The following is a 21,397-nucleotide window of genomic DNA, read 5'->3' as shown; positions in this document are numbered from 1 at the left end:
GGCGAGAGGGGACAGAAATGAAGGGGTTTGTGACGGCAGTGATGACCGAGGAAAGACGAGAGGAGATCACAGAGGCGTCCCCTGGTCGGCATTGGTCCTCACCTCAGCCCCATCGCTGCACCTCCAGTCACCCTTGGCAGGCGTCCACAGCCAAACACCAGAGGCGGAGGGGTCATCCAGGGGCCGTGGGGTCCCACCACGGGGCAAAGCTCTCCTCAATCCCTCTGTACACACACACATACACACACTATTTCCATTCTCATTCCACATGCCCCCTTGACCTCACTATTAAAACACGGGAGCAAATCTCCCGATTGGTCACAGCGGCTCAGAAACAAATGATGCCAAATACCTGACTTCTGTATGGCCTTTTCTGCAGGGAGGCATGAGAGGGCTGCAGCTGCCAAATTTGGCATTGCACTTGTGCAAATAGATTTCAATATTGGAAATGTGGTATACACATTTTGGAGCGGCGCAGTTGTGAACAAATAGTGTTTTGCACAAGGAGGGATGGAGTCTGAGGAACTCGCCTGGTTAACTTTCGGTTTAATCAAACCAGTGAGCATTAGGGGTTATTTTCTTCCTTTATCACTCGATGTTTTGATGTAGCAGCCTTGTTTTTAACCCCTGCATCCTGTTTTTATCTTTTAACTTTGCATGAACATCTATCTTGAAGCTATGAATCATCAAAATCTGTAGCGGCACCATCATCTTCAGCAGGTTGATTTTCAAAAATAAAGGCTTTGTTATACCAACACTTGTGTACATTCACTAGTGCGTAATTCTAAATTGCTATCATTCATTGTTAATATTTTTAGCACCCTTTTTAGCTTTTTTGTTTTCATCCGGTGTCATGCCTGTTTCCTGCACTCCACCTTGTTTCCTAAATACTTGATTTTATCTCTTTATAAACTTTCATGTTCTGTGAATGCAGATCACTTCAGCTAATCATCATCTCTGTTAACACGTTTACTGTTTCATACTTATTTTTCAGTGTGTATTAGTTGATTAAAAACCCCGGACTAACCTACATGCATGGAATAAAACATCATACAACTGAACAAAACGTAGGCAGCTCAGACTGCTGCAGCTGTGTGCGGACTTGTTTGTACATTAATATTCAGAAGACGCTGCTTGTGAATTCCTGGAATGATAATGATGGCAAAAAAGGTGAAAGAGGGCTGATATTTGACTTGGCTTTTTGTGCAAGTTGGTGGATTTTAGGTTGAGTGTCATGTGAAGTGGGACTTTCCATGAACAAGCTCAGAAAAATAAGTTACGCTGAACATTGGATGTCAAAACTCACTTAGAATCGCTTCGGTCAAGAGTAAAAGATTTGATATGCATCATATTTTGCAGTGTAAATGCACAGTATATGGTTTTAAATCAGTTCAGTTGCCAAACCTTCCCAGCTTTAACACCAGTGGTCACCCGGCTGTAGTGTGTCAAATATGACTTTTCAACCCTGCATAGCACATTTTAATGTAAAGCTAGCAGCTGATTATCTCCTTTTCTCTCCTCCCTGCTACATTGAAGTTGTAGATTGGAGCACATTTTGTCTTTTATAGTGGTAAAAGTCCAAAGGTGTACAAGTGAGCCGTGGGACTCTGGAGCACAGCTGATAGCTTTCACCTGTAAAATGATCGAATCATTGACTTGAAACATTGAGGAAGCTCCATCCTCACCGCGGTTCATTCAGCGGTTGAAAAACACAACTTAGTTCCTCTTTTCTTCCCACCCGAACACTTGAATCATTTCTCGGCATTGGAGGTGTTGCATGTATAGGTGCTGTCTGCAAGTTTACATTAGCTGACCGCTAAAATGACTTCTCAAATTCATTTCTAAGCTGCAGCATGCCAAGATGTGACTGTTTTGTAGATTTTTCGCACTAATTAGCGTTAAAAATTGATAATTTTATGCGTGACGTAGGTATAGGAAGGCCAGTAGGTGAAAAGAACTGCCTGAAATGATGCCGCTTCCTCATGAATCCTCTGCTCTGAATGAATGATGGATGTTTGATGTGTTTTGCATGTTGGTCTCAGTGTATTTATGTGTTCATGTGACGAGACAAAAGCCCCTTCAGCCGGCCCGGTCCGGCTGACCCTGCCATTTGATTTGTTCCTCCATTGCTGCTGTTTATTTCTACTCTTCCTGTTTGTGCTCAACTGACCGTACGAGCTTTTCCTGTGAATGCTGGGTAACAAAAACAAAAAAAAGAAAGAAAAATGGCGGGTTGCTGTGGTCGTGGTAGGCTAGGTGACAGAGTGGGGGTGTCAGAGATCACAGAGAGGAAGCAGAAATGACGGCTCTCCAACAACAGTGCTAACATGTCAACAGAGATTAAACTAGTTTATTATTTTCAAAGAGGAAAAAAAATTTACGAAACAAAAAAGCAGTCATATTTTACACTGGTGATTATTATTAAATTTTTACAACCATTCAGTCTGCATAACATAAAGAAATAATTCTACATCTTTGTTTCTTTCGTATTTTTGGTACTCTGATTTTATACATACAAATAACAAATACAGGAACTTTTTTCACAATGCATATAATCTGTGGGCAGGAAGAAAGTCTTTCAGGTGTGTGTGTGTGTGTGTGTGTGCTTGTGTGTGTGTGCATGTGTGTACGTGCGCGCTTCAACACAAACCAATTGCCCGAGACCTATAGCACATCCAAAATGAAAAGAAAAAAAAAAAGAAGAGAGACGCCTGCAGCCGGAGCTGCTGACTCTCTGCAAACTTAATGCAACACAATTCATGCAGGCGAAAACCGAGGCCTGCCCTTTCTCAAGAGTCTTTTCCCTCTCTCACCTCCTCCTCCCTTTTTTTCCTCCCCCTCCGGGACTCGGAGGCGTCCTCTCCTCTCCTCACTCCTCCGGCGGCAAGTCTCTCCACCTGCTGCGACTCGTACCCTTCTTGTCGTTAGCTGCCCAGGGGCATGTTTCCTCTTTTTTTTTCTTACTTAATTAAAAAGTCTTCATTAAATGTATTGTATTTCATACAATTTGTACAAATATATTCAGCGTCTGTCTCCCCTTCAGCAGAAGAAGAAGAAGAAGAAGAAGAGGGTGAAGAAGAAGGGGAGCTGGGGGTTTCCTGTTAGACAGGTGCAAGGTGAAGAGAGGCGGGAATTAAGGGAGAGGGCGTCAGAAAAGTTTTTCGTGATGTTGTGTGTGGAAAAAAATGGCTTTTTGTACACAAATGGAGCTCCTTATCGTCGTGGATCAGCCTCGGTGTGTGGTGGCGGCAGCAGCGGCGGCTCGGGGGAGAAAATTCTCAACAAAAACCTTCCCCCTGGAGGTCAGTGCGCCACAGTCGAGTCTGCAAAGCATTCACATCGCAGAGGTACGCTTGGGTTTTATAAAAATAAGATGCAACCGAGGAAAAAACTAAATAAAAAGGAGCCCGTCGTTCTCACTGGAGCTTAGATCGGAACCGAGAAGCGGTTTTGTCTTTTTAGGATATGGAAGCAGGTCAGTAGAGGTACCGAAGGGTGTGGTGGTGGCGAGGCCGAGGGTTCAGGAGAGGCTAGAGGCGGTGGAGGCTCTAACCCATGGCCGTCACCATACTGGAGGGGTGGTGGGGGGCGAAGGAAGGGTGCATGGGTGTGGGGGTGGTCAGCATGTGGCTGGAGTGCGAGAAGGGAGGGAAGGAGGACATGTGGCGGGACAAAGCAGTAGGGCTGAACGAGCTGCTCTTGTCCATCAGGCTCTTGGAGAAGTCGTCCATGTTGTCTTGGGACTTTTTGCTCTTCTTGGACTTGCTGGACATCTTCCGGTTCCTGGTCTGGATGCCTTCCTTCTTCATGGTCAGAGGTCGGTTGATCTGCTCTCGAAAGGACACAGGAGAGATGGCAGATTAGTATTTTTTGTCATCGTGAGCAGTTTTGTTTACACGAGCTACACATCTTGAGCCCATCTGCATTAAGCAACGCAATCACAAAAAATCCTTAAATGAGGGGTGTCACCGAGTTTCAAAATAAGTCAGAAAAATGTGGCTCACTGGGAGCCTTTTAGTTTTCTTAGAGGCAGATTTTGGGGTTTTTTGGACTCATATAATGATATGTAATGGAGTCCCATTACGAGGCAAATCTGACTGTAGCATCCCGACACAGGAGATTGTTTATATATACTCTTTGTGTGTTGGGTTGGATTTAAACGTTGATTCCTTTAAGCTGGACTGTATCTGAGGCTGCAGCCGTGCCAGAAAGAAAGAGAGAGAAAGGGAAGATGAAGGAGGGGGATGAAGAGAAGATGGAGAGAGTGTGTGCAGAACGGTCTGGCAGCTAATGTGCAGCCGCTCGACCACAGAGACACATGGCCATGACGACCGCCGGCGTCGGCCAAGTCCTCCTCTCCACCCTCCTCCTCGACCGCGTGGCCATCTCTTGGCCAAAATGGCCCCAGCTGCCATATTCCAGCATAGGTTTAGCCGGGAATGAGAGCTGGATGATGGAATTCCGGCTGCGGGCAGGATTATGAGGGGAGGTGGATGAGGCCGACTGGCTTCCTGATCTTTCTCAGCGGTTCTTCCCAGGGAAATGGGAACAGGGATTTCTTCCTCGCTCTCTCCCGAGCTACTCGGAGACATTGGCATTTTTTCGCTGACTCTTTAAACAGAGTGGCCTCGATGATTAGCGGAGGGCAGAGATCTGTGCCCTCCCCCAGCGATGTGGTTTCATTCTCTAAGCTGTGACTCCATACTGGGTGACTTTCTCTGCCTCGTCTGCCTCGTTTCCAGCTCTGCGGCACTGCTACGCCCACCTAAAGCCGGTCAGGCCTCTGCTCTTTGATGCTGAGATGTCTACCGTCTCGCAGAGGAAGCCTTGGGCCTCCGGCCTGCGCTCGGCCGCCGCCCCGGCACATCAAACAAAAGCTGAGCCAAAGTGTTTGAGTCAATGACCACCACAGAATACACAGCCTCTCACATCCTCCCCCACCTCCACCTCCACACACCAGCAGCTAACCACCTGAAACCCCCGTCCAGAGGTGTCAAACCTGAACACACCGCTTCGCTCAGACAACACAAAGAACCGCACGGTGAGAAAACCCTCTGATTACTCAAAGGAGGCTGCCTAATGTTTTGGGTGTTAACACAACCTCATGTTTGTGGCAACTTAACTGTTTCCACAAGCTTCTTATCTGAGCTGCTAAGCTTCTGCGGGACAACACAGTGCTACCATCAGGTGTTTTGGGACGTCAGCAGCACATGCAGGCCAGCAGGGACTCGGCTAAATTCTCCATGAAGAATGTGGAATTTGTTTCAAAGGGGGGAGGAGCCCCAACAGAAGTCTGGATTTACCAAAATAAACTAATTTCACAATTACGCCAAGGTCGGGGTCAGTTCAAATGTTAATGTGTAACTGGGAAATATTATTCTGCTCTCCTTTTAACCTTGGTCTGAATCTGTTTCTGCAGTGTCTATCTGCCAAAAGTAACATGGGAAAATGATTTAACAGGGAGCGCTTTGCGTGACAAGCAGGGCAGCAGAGCAGGATACTCTTCCCCCTTTTACACACAGTGGATGTGGGATATATTCAACCTTTATCTGTTGTCTGTGAGAGAGAGAAGAGGAGGAAAAATTACCTACATGTGGCCTGAGAGCAGTTAGCCTGGTTATTATTATTATTAGTTTCAGCTACAATGGCTGTTTGATTAAAAGTGACAGCTTTGTGAGCAGGAGAGGAGGCAGAGGGAGAGATAAACGAGTCCCTGGGGTTTTCAGATTGAGGATGTGAAATGATGTGGTGAGGCACTAACCAGCCCAAAACGAATCAGACGGATTGGTGGTCAGAGGGGGGACTCCAAGTCCCTGGTGCGCATGGAACCAAAAGGCTAGAAATACGAGGAAGGAGTGGGGAAAACCGGCCTGGAAATTAATCGAATTTTAATTAAGCCCCTCTTCTTTAATATTCAAAAGCAAGGCGGCTGCGGGCTTAGTTCACTTAGGTCTTATACATTTCAGATTCGCACTTACTGCCAATAAATCATATTAATTCTACAGTATTTGTTATCGCCGTGGCCCTGAAATTCTCTGCAGGGAAAAGTCAGATAAAATATGCAGAGGCAGGAGGGGGAAAGGTGCCCAGCAGGACGTGATGAGGGAGAAATAAAGAGCAGCAGATGGAAGTTTGGGGGAAAGAAACGCTCAGAAAAGATGCTTCCTATGCAGGTTTATTACTTACATTGTGCAGTTTAAAGTATAGGCCGCAGGCGTTGCACACCGGGTCCCCGTTGGCGTTTCTCCGCCACAGCGTCGTCGTTGTCGTCTGACAGTTTGCGCACGACGTCCCTGCCCGCCTGGCTGCGGACTGCAAACACAAGAAGAGAGGCCACAAGACGTTACATGACCGCGTAATGACCCAATCAACATGAAGATTTATTCTGACAGCTTCCACACCAGCATCCAGGGCTGCAAGTTTGCGCACAAACTCTGATTTTTGGGGTTATTTTTTTCCATTTTATTGGAGGAGTTTGCTTCCAAAGAGGCCCTGTGGCACACCTTGGAGGCATTTTCTTGGAGTTTTTTTTAAACGCACCGTGGTAAATGTGCATGTTTTAAATTTTAGTCTGTGCAAATTTGGCAGCCCTGGATACCTCGGAGAAGCCTCTCTATGCGTAAAAGTAAATATCTTTCCTTCTTCTCACACATTAAACGCTGCTTTTTTCTCCTTATTCTCACTCCTGCATTGTGCAAATCTATAAAAACTACATATTTGGATGGAGTTCATTTTTGTGCATTTACTGCAAAAGCTGAAAATAGGTTTAAAATAAGGAAAGAAATACAAAAAACACAGAGCTGCTTTCACTCGAGGCTAAAAATAGCGTCATAGAGCACATACCTCCTAGAGAATAAATATTTACAGAAGACATAAAAGCAGTGCCTTGAAATGGGAGAGCTATTAAATCTGATTAAATTTCCCCTCAAAGTTTGTGCCACGAAGCCTTGTTTTAAATGTGGACCTCAAACAATTGCAATGCAAAGAAAGAGGTTGCATGGATTCATGTTGGTATCGATTCTATGCTCTGCAGGGCTGTATGCTTTGCATTTCTAAATATGGACACTATGGATACCGACTATGAATGCAGGATGCAGTGAAATGAACCACATGGCACTAATTGCACGCCAGTTAAAAGCATTTTGTGGAAGTGGGGGGGAAAAAGAAAGAATAAAGTGGGTATTTTTGGACTCCGCTGCAGGCTACTAGCAGAGTAAAACCCTCACTTCATCCTGACACAGTGAAAGTCGTGTCTTCCAATGGATTTTAAAGCTGTCTGCCTCACAGCCCCAGTCTGCTGCAGTGGCTGTATGACATTGATGTTATAATCTCTAAAAACAGTCAATAGACAGGTGACCGCAGAGGACACGCCGACGTAAAGGACTACATTAGCTCTGGGAGGGATTTCCAATTATACACATGTGGTGGCCTAATAACCCCTCCTGCTGTGTGCTTTGAATAACCAATCAGAGTGCAGGAATAAACCTTGAACGATCATCTATCTTATCATCTTCACTTTTATTCTATTTTTCTTCGAGCGTCCCTGCGTTTTTACGCACGGATTTAATACTTTTTGGAACCAAAATGCGTAATTTTGGATCATATCTCGCCTCTTTCTGATCGTATTTCCTTCCATAAATTAAAAAAGGTCGAACCTAACGTGTCCTCTACATATACCTGACCATCCTCCGTGTGTTTAAGCACTGATTCTAACCCTAAACAATCCCAAGTCGTGACTGAGCGCCGGGCCCTGCGTGGCTCGGGCTCCGCTAGCCTTTATGTTTTGACTGGGGAAGCGGGGCTGTGTTGTTAAAAGCGACTTATCTGCGCTGCTCAGATATCCGGCAGCCCTTTCCTGCAACGAGAAGTCGGGTTTTTGCATTAAGAGGCGAAGTGGCAGAGAGGAGAGGAGAAGTCCAGAAGAGAGCTGAGCAAGACTGGACAGCCATCTTTGCCTCGAAAGAATCTGTTTTTTGAAGCACCAGGGGAACTCCTCTAAAGCGCATAAGAGATGCAGCTCTAATGAAGAGGGGCTTTCCCTGCAAAAATACTCCCACCTGAAGTAAACTGCAGAATTTCACACAAAAATATAAATACATAAAACTGTAACCTGCATTTTTTTCAAAAGAAAAATTTGGAGATCATTGTGCGTAATGAATGGCACATCTGCGCATCTCCAAAAATACACAATATGGGGAGGCCCAATTGTTCAAACTGTGCATCAATTTCATTTTTAGCAAAAAAAATAGTCATTGCATTTTTTTCTTTTGCAAAATAATAATAATAATAAACTGTGCAGTTTTTTTTTCTTTTTCTTTTTTTATTTGCTATGGTAGTATCTGAAAACAGAGACCTGCACTTGTCGAGTCAATTTCCTGCAGCTAATAGGCCTACTTCTTCCTGGATAGGGGAAAAACAGAGAGAGAGACGGAAAAATGTCATCAATAGAGAAAAATGTGATGGGGACGTACCAGCCGCCGCTTGGGCTTGATGAGAGGGCGATTCTGCCCGTTCATCTTGTGATAGAGTCCGCAGGCGTTACACAGATAGTGACCCGTACCGTCCCGCCTCCACAGCGGAGTCGACGTGGCCCCGCAGTTCACACACTCTCTACCCTCTGTAACACACACGCACGCACACACACGCACGCACGCACAGAACATGGAGATAATGTCCAGGTCAGTTGGGCCTTTAAAAAGTACAAAATGCAAAAATAATCTTAATAATAATGCATGTGATCAAAGCTGGGAATAAAAAGGTTAGTGGATCTGATAGTAAAATTATAAATTCTGCTAAATAAAATGTGCAAAACAGGAGCAACAAATAACAACAAACACTAATAATAAATGTAATTATTACTATTATTATTATAAGCACTAATTTAATAATCATCTCACACACACACACACATATTAAAACACATGTGGTTAGTGTTGGTGGTGTTCAGGTCCATAAGGCAGAAATCAGCTCAATAAAATCTTCAAACTAAATGTCCCTGAGTATCATTAAAATGCATAAAATGCCATTTGATCCGAGATATATTTCAAAATCTAATAAAACAGGCCTTCTTCTCTCCCATCAGCCACTTTCTCATTTATTTAGATAATAATAATAATAATAATAATAATAATAATAATAATAATAATAATAATAATAATAATAATAATAATAATAATAATAATAATAATAATAGTGTGAGTGCATGTGTTGTTTGTGTCTTTGTTTGCGGGTGACTGAGGGGTTGTTCAGCTTTGACTGGCACTTCTCTAGTGACACCGACAGGTGAGAGGCGCACTAACAGTTTGATTCTGGTATTTGGGGGGCCTGAAACTGAAACAAGGGCGCCGCAGTCACACTCAGATTATTTGAAAGCAGAGACTCACACAGGGCTTTTTTGTGCAACGCCGAGAGCCTTTTGCATTCTCATGCAGCCACACTTACTTCCCCCTGTTTTTTTTTTCTTTGCGAGCTGCTAAAACACACAGAGAGAAAAAGCCCGAGACTACTTCTTCTTCTTCTTCTCCACAAAGAGATGCGTCAGTCCGGGTCGTTCAGATGTGACAGACATGCAAGCACCTGAGCAAGAGTGTTTCTTTCTTCTTTTTTTTCTCTTTTTGGCAAGAGAAGAGAATCAGATCCTGGAGGAAACGCAGGCCTCTGCAATGCAGCTATTGCGGGGTGTGTTTTAGTCGCTGCACAATATTAAGAAGTTGCACTGCGCTGATAACCTCATTAGAAATATCTTTAAATGCACATTATCGCACATGATCCTCGAATTAAAATCTTTATTTGCATTAATGACCCCACTGTACGATGCTGCTGAATAATCCCCCGATGATATGCATCGACTAATCCACTGTTTTCTATCCTCCCCATCAAAGGCGCTGATATTAATCTCATTACAGAAAAAGAAAACTGCTTTTCAGCTGCAAATAACCTCTAAAATAATTATGTCCTCTCAGTTTGGAAACATCTCTGCCCTTCTCGTCTCTCTCCGGTTCGTGCACTCTGACACTGCGACGGTTCACCCGCTTTTCTTTTTTTTTCTCTCCCTGTGAATGAACGAGCAGCATCCGGAGCTCCAGCGCTCCGTAAACAATGCAACTGTGGCGCGCACTGGTCTGACAGTAATGGGATTATCTTAAACATATAAACGGGGCGACACAGCCCAGAGAGCTGGCTTCACCCTCTGTCTCTGTGCTGGTGGAGAGAGAAAATGGGGGGAGAAAAAAATGACCCAAATTAATGTGGGAGTTAACTCGTGTGTGTCACGATGATTTCAGTTTGTTAGAATTAAATATCGAGAAGATTCTGCAAAATAGTTTTGTTTATATTGTATTTAAATTAAGGTTCTATTATTTATAAAAATGTCTTCAATAAACAATTTAAGGCCTGCTTATATTTATTTTAAAATATTATTGTCCTAAACTATTATTATTTGATTTTAGGTGATGAAAGAGAAATCTTTAGAAGCTTCCTGATGCGCCTGTTTAGAATACAGGTTGACCTGCGTGGCCTCAAGCCCAAAAAGAAGAAGCTTATTCATGAGAAGGATGAATGTGCTGATTATGGGCACTTTTTTTTTTTTTTAAAGAATATGAGATTATTAAACATGGCTGATCGTTAAAGGCTGCAAATCTGGGGAATAATGTTAGATCAAAAGGGAATGTAATAAAGCGCACGCCTACCTGAACAGGACCTTGTTTTTGGTCTTGTTTTGGAACCATAACTAGAAGATGACCCACCTATCAGGCTACTTGGTGGGAAGAGGCCTGGGCCGTATTCGGGGACATAGTGTGGGTATGTGGCGATGGGGTGGTGGGCAGAGGATGACCCTGCTCCGATTGATGCCACGCTCCGGCTGTGAGCTGACTCCAGTTTCATACTCTCGGCCAGGGTCACCTGGTACTTTATGCACTCTTTATCCTCCTGCCGCCCGGAGCTGCTGGAGCCCGGGGTGGATATGCCCGGGTCCGGGGATACGTCTTTCGGAGGGGTCGGGGGAAACGTGAAGAGGTGCGGACTGGAGTGACCGGTGGACAGGGAGGAGGAGGAGGCCGGCGGGTAGACGGACAGGCTGGCCGGGGAGCCGTGGTGAAGGGGGTTCTTGGGGAAGGGGCTCAGGTTCCAGGGAGAAGTGCTGTGGTGCGGGGCGATTCCTTTGCTCCCCTCCAGCCAGGGCAGAGAGCTGGGCAGTAATGAGGGACGGCACACCTGGCTACCTGAGGCAGCACACAGAAAACAGAACAAGATCACAACCTGACTTCAGTCTGCAGCAACAAATACAATTCATTTTGCCATTTAGACGCTTTGGGCCTTTGGGCGCACATTTACGCACAGATTTATCCAATAAACTGAGCGACCTTTTGTGTATTTTTTGAATTTCCATCTCATATAATCTGCATCAACTGTTCATTCAAAATATTCCGTGGTAATCATTTCACCTCCTTCACGTGTATAATATTCCCGTTGAACAGGCCCCTAATGCAACAACCGAATAACTGGTAATTCAAACGACTTAAAAGAAGAAACTACGCCGTGATTGACAGTTCAGGAAGTTAAAACGTACAATATAGGAAACTCTATAAATGACTGCGCGCTGATGAACAGCACATTACAATAGAAGATAAATGCCGTGCATGTGCCTAGAAGTGAAAACATTACCAAAATATTCCAGGTGTGTGTGCGTGACCTCTGTGACAAGTATTTGTTTAAACCCGATTGATCCACAAAACAAATTACGCACGGCTTTTCGAAAAACGTCTGCTACATCTGTGAGTCGGGCTTGTGAGGTTCAGACGGGAATTAAACTGTAAATTAAGCACTACACAGAAAGCAAAGGTATATATTTACGCCGTGGTTTCACAACACTTGAGCTCTCGGGTTTTTTTTCCGAAAAGACAGCTCAAGCCAAAACCGAAACCTGGTCTGGATCACAGATTATACAAATAATTCCAAACACAGCGGCAGTAATGGAGCCTTTTCCGCAATTACGCACAAGCATCTGAAGAGGATAATGTGCACATTATTAAATAAAAGGCCTAAACGGGCCGGTTACTTACTGTGTGGAGGAGGAGGGTACCTCTGGACGGCTCGGACAGAGTTTCCATAGTATGGAGAGACGTGGTTCCCCTGTCCATCGATATTAAAGAGTACATCCACATCTTCAGCGAGGGGATACTGCGAAGGGTCCATGTACGAGTGACCGAGGCCCGGGTGATGTGAGCCGGGATGCTGCTCGTTCAACACCGCGGGATGATGGCTCATCCATCGTGGCTGATCCGCACTTACTTCCATCGCTTGACTTTTATTTTCTCTCTCTGTGTGTCTCTCTCTCTGTCTTTTTAGCAAATGTTCATGTACGCCGAAGCAAACCGGTACAAGTCAAAAGAGAAGAAATAATCAGTCCCAAATCCGTTTTCTTTTTCGTTAAATCCACAGGTTCCGCGCTTGCTTCCGATCACCTGGAGACAGAAAGAAGTGAATTATTCTCTCAAAAAAAATTTTTGCTCACACGTTTTAACACAGACTTTAAGTGAAATTCAACCCGACTAGAGAATATATTTAAACACGAAACATACCCCACATTACAAAATGCAACAAAGGTGTTGTCTATATAAATACGTCCAAAATGGAATCCAGTCCCACGCAGAGTTCCTGAACTTCTTCCTCTCTCAGAAAACAAAACGTTGCAGCCCGACTCAACAAGTAGTGCTGGTCGGTGCGGGCGCAGGGGCTTGTTTGCAGCGGGTGGCTTCACTGTGCACTGACCAGCACCAGCAAGTTAAACTCACTGATCAAATCTGTGTTTGTGCGCAGTTGTAGCCCTCTCCATTAACTCCGCTCCTCTCTCTCTTTGCCTCTCGCTCTGTGTGGCTCTTGCTCGCTCTGTCCCTACCCCTCTCTCTCTCCCCCTCTCTTGCTCTCTCTCTTTTTTCTTTTTCTTTTTTTTTTTTTACAGTGAAGGCATTCTTCCAGGATGGCGCCAGGCAGCTCAATGCTTGCAGACAGCTGTGGCGCGACGCAACTTAAGGAGGGTCTGTCAGTGTCATCAGTTAAGGGGAGGGGCCTGCCCTAATTGAATATAACGTGGGGGCCAGGAGAGATGCAGGAGTGCTGCAAGTTTTTTTTTTTTTCAATGACCTTGCCCCTAGAAAATATATTATTAAAACATAAATATTTCAGTTTGGTAGGCCCAATGAAACTTAGCAGCTTTTTACGCATGGAAACTCGTGCGTAAAAAGCGTGGAGAGAAGCAAAGCTGATGCTGTTTTAGCTGCAATTAATCTATAAAACATTTACATTTGCAAAATATGAAGAAGATACTTTTAGAAAAACAAGTTAAAACACCAACTCTCACGTGATTTAACATATAAAAGCATCCAAGCTTAAAAATCTCAAATGACTTTTTCTGCTGCACTTTCTGCCGTACGAAAGAAAAAGAGAGAGAAAACAGGCTGCAGCAGAGCCTGTTGCTCTGGGCCAATAGCAGGTTGCGGGACGTTTATGCTCTTAAAATTGTGACAGTGCGTCCTCTCGCGGTGACAGGCACATTTATTCTAATGGCAGATCCAAATTGAGCCGATTTTCCTCACCGTGAAGCAGGCACGGACAAGGACGCCTGGGTTGACTGAGCTTATAGGCTCTAAAAAAAATAAAAAAAGAGAAAAAAATCCTAATGTAGGTTATTATTATTGGCTCAGTCACTCTGTGCAGCTACTCCACTGCTGCAGCAGCAAGTTAAACAGACAAGCAACAATAGCTCATGTCATGATTTATTCAAAAACAGTGCATTAAATGTAACATGAGAACGCACACAGGGAGTGATTTAACCTTACCAAGCTTCACGTCTTCTCTTTTATTCCAAGTTTGTTTTTTTTTTTTAAATAAAGGGACTCTTAATAATTTGAAAAATGTTATTTTTTGTGTCTAAACCAGAAATAAATTCAGCTGGTGTGTTCAGTGTCATATAGACATGAAAAAAGAGGAGAGCTGCTCCTTTAGGAAAGTATTCGATGTCCAAATCCCAGTTTCCGTATACTTCCAGATTGGCAGCGCGTAATAGTAGAGCTGGGTACGTGTGTGTGCGCGTGTGTGTGTACGTGTGTGTGTACGTGTGTGCGTGGTGGGGGCAGCCTCGGCGACGCCACTGGATGTGACGTCACGGCGGTGTAAACAGCCAGGAAATGAACCCTCTCTGAGCGCAACGGCGAGCACGGGCAAAGCGGGAGCGGGAGCGGGAGCGCGCACGCCCTTGCACCAGCACTTACCCCCGAGAGTGGAATATTCAGGTGGGGTCACTGAAAATCACCACAGTGCGTTTAAAAACGGACAAAAAAGACGCAGGGAGCAGCTAGAATGAACCTCCAAGGCCTCAGGTGATGTCTCCACTAGTGCACACTCATCAGTTTTTATATTTTTAGTTTCTTCTACCGCCACCTCCTCTTTGGTATCACGGTTCCTCTCAGCCGTGGGAGCACAGGCTGAGAGGGAGAGACTTGGCAAAGCGTGCTATTTTTCCCCTCTTCCAGGATAGCCCCTACCTGGAGTAGAGAGAGACAGAAAAGAGGGAGCGTTTTTTTTTCTCACACAGGCAAAACCTGAGACTGAACTTGGATGCAAACTGCTGTAGCTGCCATTGTCAAGCTGTCAGCGGACTCGTGTAATTATCCTCTTGAAAAGTATCGCGGAGCCATTATCCACAAAGTAGCCCGTTATAGGTGCTCGGAGGCAACACATGACGGTAAATGCAGCCTAAAATCCCGATTATGTTTTTTTCTCTCTCCCTCTCTCTTTTTTTTGTTTCTTGACTGGATGTATCGAAGCTTAGAGAGTGAGGACATGGAAGCACATCCCATGACTTGATTCCCCCCAAGTCTCGGTGTCAATAACGCCGGAGCTTATTCAGCGTGGTGGAATAAGACTGTCTCCTTTAAAAAAAAAAAAAAAAAAGTTGTCATTTATAATCCCGAACTGTCGTCACCAAGGGAGAAATAGTGGCTTCAGCTTTTTCTAAAACTCTGTGTGAAAGAGAAAGAGTCCCCAAAACGAGCCCCTATTAGTCTATTTTTAAAGCAAATGGACTACAAATAGCAGCACCGCTGTGCGTAAAAGGTTGATTCATAAAAGCCAAGCGAAGGTCCGCTTTTTTTTTTTTTTTTTTTTTTTTTTTTGATGGCACAGATAAATTTCTGAGTGATTATGTCAGCCAGCGGTGATTAAAATCAAGACATGGCACAGTTGCTTTTCCTACATTGCGGATGAGAATTTAAGACAAGAACGGATTATTCCATTGTCAGCGTGGGGGATCAAATGTTTTAGATAACGTCTCGTGTGTGTGTGTGTGTGTGTGTGTGTGTGTGTGTGTGTGTGTGTGTGTGTGTGTGCGTGTGTGTGTGTGTGTGTGTGTTTACTTTGAGCATCCTGTGTGTATAGGCCTCATCAGGAATTACAATCATTGTCTTTGCTCGTAAATAAAAAACCTGGCATCAGCTGATGAATCAGAGGTCAGAGATAAAAATCACACACTAATAATAATACATGACAGATAATAACAGTAACATGGCACCATTTGCATCCTCCCATGACTCCCATTATAATAATATTAATTATAAAAAGAGTATTTTATGACATTTTTTCTTTTTTAATAGCAAATATAAATATAAATGGTGAAAAATGTGTAAGCTCTGGCATCTGGGTTCATAATGTGCCATATTTGTGCGTAAAATGCGTAAAAATCCAATTCTTCTGTTCAAACAGCAGCAAGAGAATTATATTTAAATGTAAAAAAATAAAACTTAAAGCAGGAAAACACACACATGAAAAATGTGAACCTCACAGGATTTAAAGAAGCTGCTGCTGCTGCTGCTTCATATAACAGCGCAGATGCCCAGGCGGTGATTAAAAACGCTACAGGCCAGTCAGTCACGGTGTAATTGTGAGATATTTCACCCGTTAAACGCTCATTTAGAGGCTACATTTTGAAACTCGTTGCTATAACCTATTTTTTTAACTCCTGTGAGTCATTCCTCACCTTTCTGGTCTTTTCAAGAACAAAAACAGAGAGAGAAGCTGCTATTCTGTCAGCATGTGAACCAACTCGGCTTCTTAGAACCAAACGAGGGCGTAAAATTCTGCTTGTCGAGCGCGTAAAGAAAAAACACAAGTGGATTTCCTAGAATGATTGAAACGAGAACACAAGCTGTGGGATAAATCACATTTTTGAGTGCCTAAAAAGTAGCAACTTTTCGTGTCATTCTTCCCAATGAAGAGAGAAAAAAACGTCTGTGAGCGTGTGTGTGTGTGTGTGTGTGTGTGTGTGTGTGTGTGTGTGTGTGTGCCAATTGACTGACTTGTGATTCTTATCTGTGTCTATATCGCTTCTCGCCAGACTCACTGATGTAATCTTTCATTTGACGCACAGAGGCCTTTGCACCTCTTAGCCATATGTATCTCCAAACAAAGCCATCCAACACCATAATAATTATAGTTGTGGGTGATTTATTCATTCTGGATGTGTGCAGTTTAATTTTAAATCTCATCCAATAATTTAAAAATCACTTAAGGCCATTTTTCTAAGATTGAATAATATGTTAATGTAGTTTAATGCAATCCAAGTGATCAGTTTGGTTAGTTGGGGGAATAAATAAGATTTATTTTTTTTAGAGCCTCTGGGATCAATACAGATGTGCGAAAAAGGTGTGTGTGTCGCGCTCACGCAAAATAAACGTTGGAGCTCTTGGCCCGTGACAGTGCTGCGTGTGATGCCCTTAATTTGGCGTCCTATTCATTTTAGCAGCGGCTCTCTCTCCGCCATATCGAGACATATCGACCGAAAAGACGAGATGGAGGAAACTAATAACGGAGGGGGGGAAAGCGCAGCCTCAGCAACTCCTTTTTTTATTATTATGACCCGCCGGCAAGGTAATCAGATCAATTTCACGGCTTGTATGGGATTCTGCCTAGAAACCGAGCAACCTGAGCGGTAGGTAATAGGTCGTTAAAAACCCTCATCTGTGCTGTTTTTTAAGGTGAGAATGAGGAGGGGAGGTGGTTGAATATTTTAGGAGAGAGGTCGCTTTTACATATCAATCCGAAGCGCCGGGTGGATTCGTATTATTACGCGTGTGTTTAGGAGGGAAAATAGCAGCATGTTTAGGTCAGCAGCACGGAGAGCTAACAAGCGACGTTAAATGCAACAATGGCGGTCGGTATTGTCAACAGCAGCAAGTGCACAGAGCCGATGTGCAGGAGAAATGATGCGGGGCAGTTTGGGGAAAAAATTGAATTAATAAAAAACAAACAAGCACAAACGCTGCCTTTTCGCTCGGTTTCATTTTCAACCTGACACCACACCTTCTTCCACCGTGCGTAAAAGTTTCCAAATCACAAACACAAAAGCGGTAAAAAGAAGGAGGAGGACGAGGAGGTGGGGTGGAAGGATGCTTCGGAGCGAGGATCTAAATATTTACTGACCTGTAAGTGGACGCTGGACGGTGGCGGGGCTTTTTTTCTCCCTGCAGATGTGAAGAAAGAGTGACATAGAGATGGAGGCGCCGGTGGCATTTAGAGAGAGAGAGATGGAGCAGAAAAGAGAGGAGAGGAAGGCGAGAGTGGCGAGGAGGAGAGCTGCGGACTGAAAAAGGAAAAAAAAAACGCACAGCGTGGTGGAGCTGCTGCTGCTGCTGCTGCTGCTGCTGCTGCTGCCGGTGGTGGTGGTGGTTGGTGTTGTTGGTGTTGCTGGTGTGCGCGCCCTCGGTCCCGGAGTCACATCCTCCTCCTCATCATCATCATCATCATCATCCTCATCATCATCATCATCATCATCATCATAACTCAGCAGCGAAGGAAGGAACATGCGCGCACGTAGGCTACCGGGCAGGCTGCGACGCGCACACGGGGCCAACCAAAGGCGGCCTCTTTACCGTACTTACTGTACTGAGCACGCCAGCTCTTCCGGGTCTGAAAGCAACTTAGAAAAAGGGAAAAGACGCGCGTTGTTTCCTATTTTTCATCCATAAAAACACGTTGTTGTTTTTTTAACTGTGATCAGATAAAGCAACACCTGATCCAGCAGGTGACGCCCACTCATGTAACCCCAGTAGAAATTCTGTTACATTTAAAAGAAAAATCAGATTTACTGGTTGGATTGTGTGGGTTCTTTTTTTCTTTTTTAAAAAAATGTGTTATATTTTTGTGGTTTAACAGTGCAGGGTCCTGTTGTTTCTCCATCCTGTTGTGCTGGAAGCCCTATTCTCTGTGCCACAAAAGGACAGCTTGGTGTCTAATCAGGGCCACAGATCCACAGCAATCAGAGCTGGGAAAAAAATCTTTAGAAAAAAAAATGAAGGCAAACAAATCTGAAAATCTGTGTTTGGAGCCTCATCGTTTCATGGCATCCAGCGGTAACCCGGAGCGCACAGAGGCCCGATGCTAGCCTGCTTATTGACACCATGGTTGATTGAAAGGAGCACCAAGCAAATCCGATCCTTCTCCCTATAAAATGCACTGAGGAGAAAGGAGGGAGAGCAGAGGAGAGCAGAAGAAGAAGCAGGAGAAGAAGAAGAAGAGGGAGGATGCTGGAGGCTTTGCTATCTCTAGACTCTGAAGGAGAATGTAAACTGATCACACCCAAATCTATCTTTGGGGAAAGAAATTCAATTAAAGGTAATAAATTAAAGATAATTGGCTCAAACCTCCTTGTGTGTAAACTTGCAGCCAAATGTGCCATTTTTTTCCTTTAAAAACCAATGAATTATTCAGCATTTCCACGCATATGTAGGGCAGCTTTTCATTTATGGAATTAGTATTTTCTAAATAGAATTTACCAGATTGCGAAGATTTTATTAATCTCCTCTTAAATAAAAAAAAATGCTTATTTATTTTTTTAATTATTTTACTTTGGTGGGGCTTTTGAATTTAAAAGGTGAATGTGATAAATGCTGATGGATTTGATATAATGGGAGGTCTAAACAAAAATTAAAGCATCATTTACGCACAGATAATTAAAGCATATTATAGGTGTAATAAAAAGATTAATTACGAAGGGAAGGAAATAACGGGAATCAATTAAAATAAAGGAGGGAAATTATTTTTAAAAAATTTAGGACGCACATGTGGAATTAATTATTTGTTTGTTTGTTTATAAGAGGAGGGGGGACTCGTGTTTGTGGAATCAATCCGTACTTAATTGTAAACGGAGACTGTAAACGGCGCAGGATGCGGCTTTAAGGGTTTGACTTTTTTGGGGGGAGGGTTTTTTTTTTCCACGAACCGGGTAAAGTCACGCTGCTCTCCTCACGCGTGATTAATGTAGAATTTGACGCGAGCTCACCGCGTGACAGCACGAAAAAAAATCCGGTACACCGGGGGCCACGATGACGAGCCTGCGCACACCGGATTTATTTATTTATTTCCCATCAATTCTACCCCATGCAGCTGGTGTTTACAATCACTAAATGCTACAATTCTGGTTAAAAATGCTTAAATGCAGCGGTGTTTTTAGTCTTTTTTTTTTTTAAATTATTTTTAGTTGTGTTATCCGCGCCGTTGCTTCTGTTTTTCGTGCGTAAAAACGCAGCAAATCATTCCCAGCCTCCCGGTTTAGCCTAAATTTTATTAGCTACTTCCCACTCCAAATGTGAAATAAACGCTGCGGTATATATCTCTCCCTCTCTATCCTTTTTTTTCTGTTTTTTTTTATTCACTCCCTGCCTACATGATTCTTCGCTGTAAACGTCGAATAAGATGACCTTAATTTGAGACAAAACACCAGCAGAAACGTATGGGGCCACGTATTATCTATTTACTTATTTATTTCCCTCAATGTGTTTTATTATTCTCGTCCTGTGCACCCTCCAAACGTTAAGCCAATGTGCTCCTCTCTTTCTCTCTCTCTCTCTCTCTCTCTCTCTCTTCTTTACGGCGGCTTCTCCCTGCGATTTTATTTTAAAATATTAGGCCGAGGTGGGGAGAATTATAAACGACTCTGCTCTTATCTGCTCCCTTCACGTATCCAGGATCACAGAAGCTGATTAAGAAAGAAGTCACAGCCAACGCTGGATTCATAATGATTTGGAATAATGAATCCTTATCTCCCCTCTGCAGATTATCAGCCTTTCAGCTCGCCATGTTTTGTTACATGGGATAATTTATTGCATCTAATACATCACAATGAATCTGATGGGGGAAAGTGATGGCCATGTTAGGAGAGAGGCTGCTCTTTTTTTCTTTTTTTTTTTTATCCCGGGGCAATGAAATGCCTTTACGATTTTTAATTGGTAAAATATAAGGGGGGATCTGATAAAAAAAGAGAAAAAATAGAAGCACAGAGGTATAATCTTGCCTGCTAGTGTTCCAGCAGCACTCTGCGCTATAATTAGTGTGTCAATTTCAACCTGAAATTAACAACATCGACCTGCCATCTCTGCTTACGCCGGTGGAGTCAGCGAGATCCTAATTTCGCATGATTTATTTTTCACCAAGAAGAGATAATTAATCATAAACACTGGAGAAACAGTCGCAGCAAAGTGGAGATAACAAAATATTTGCATCTAAAAAGATTCGATGGAGCTAATTCGTTTGCACCAGCACCTGATGTAGTTCTCGCGAGGTACCTCCCAACAGTTTTTAATTTTCCATGATTAATCTTTTTGGGTGGCGATGTATCATTAATCACGATATAAGACGTGTGTGTTGGGTGTGGGGGGAGGAAATAGGCCTTAGTGCGTAAAAGGCGCACACGGTGTTGGGGAACAGTTGGATTGTGGTGTTGGGAAGAGTGCCATTTTTTATGTTTTTATTTTTTAACTGGAAAATAGAAGCAGGGAGGTGTGAAACCCAGCTAGGAAGCAGCATGCAGAAGCTACACCACTATTATTGTTAATATTTTCGCTATTAATATTACTATTATTGGTTAATCAGCCTTTGTTTGGGAGTCATCTTTGGCGCACAGCCAGCGCCAGCTCTGAATTTTTTGGATGGCGCTATGTTTAAACTTGGGCATGCTCACTGTGCCAGGATAAATTTGCATTTTATTTGCAGCTGTAATTAGCTGATCAGCATCTCTCTTTCTCTCTGCCCATCTTTCTTCTCATTATGATTTGCCTCTTTCACTGCCTCTCCCTCCCCCGATCCCTCATTTTCCAATGTCCTGGCAGCGCCGCCAGATGTTTATCGGTTTTATACCCAGGGACGCTGCCATGTCAAACAAACAGAGGATGGACACTTACAGACGGCTATAGGGCCCCCTCCGCCTTTCCATTCCCTTGGCTGAGCTGAATAATCCGGGACTGGGTGGCCACTGGGACTCCATCTGAAAGGAACAACAAGCAGATCACGTTGGTTGGTTGCTCCAAAAATAGATTGAAGGGGGGAAAATAGCCTAAAATATATATAT

General features: G+C 43.7%; 1 protein-coding gene and 1 long non-coding RNA gene across 6 annotated transcripts in view; both read right to left on the bottom strand.

Annotated features, from left to right (window-relative positions):
* Window positions 1-2,323: 2,323 nt before the first annotated feature.
* gata3 (GATA binding protein 3) lies at window positions 2,324-13,148 on the bottom strand. 5 transcript variants are annotated; one of them, XM_023278456.3, is made up of 6 exons: window positions 12,582-13,148; window positions 12,063-12,464; window positions 10,689-11,222; window positions 8,354-8,400; window positions 6,187-6,312; window positions 2,324-3,827 (listed from the first exon to the last, which is right to left on the bottom strand). In XM_023278456.3, the coding sequence occupies exons 2-6, from the start codon at window positions 12,295-12,297 to the stop codon at window positions 3,549-3,551; spliced, it is 1,221 nt and encodes a 406-aa protein (XP_023134224.1). In that variant the 5' UTR covers window positions 12,298-12,464; window positions 12,582-13,148; the 3' UTR covers window positions 2,324-3,548. The 5 variants fall into 5 exon arrangements, with proteins under 5 accessions (XP_023134224.1, XP_023134226.1, XP_023134223.1 ...); XM_023278458.3 differs by having other exon boundaries at window positions 10,746-11,222; window positions 12,582-13,146; XM_023278455.3 differs by lacking the exon at window positions 8,354-8,400 and adding an exon at window positions 8,472-8,617 and having other exon boundaries at window positions 10,746-11,222; window positions 12,582-13,128.
* An 8,093-nt stretch (window positions 13,149-21,241) lies between these two features.
* LOC129347878 (uncharacterized) overlaps window positions 21,242-21,397 on the bottom strand; it is a 14,950-nt gene continuing 14,794 nt past the window's right edge. Inside the window, exon 3 of the long non-coding RNA XR_008600197.1 lies at window positions 21,242-21,313. This is a non-coding gene — a long non-coding RNA (uncharacterized LOC129347878). The remainder of the gene's footprint in view (window positions 21,314-21,397) is intronic.

Source organism: Amphiprion ocellaris, chromosome 21 (assembly GCF_022539595.1).
Source record: "Amphiprion ocellaris isolate individual 3 ecotype Okinawa chromosome 21, ASM2253959v1, whole genome shotgun sequence".
NCBI lineage: Eukaryota > Metazoa > Chordata > Actinopteri > Pomacentridae > Amphiprion > Amphiprion ocellaris.
The sequence above is the reverse complement of the archived record's forward strand: the minus strand, read 5'-3'. Positions and strand labels throughout refer to the sequence as shown.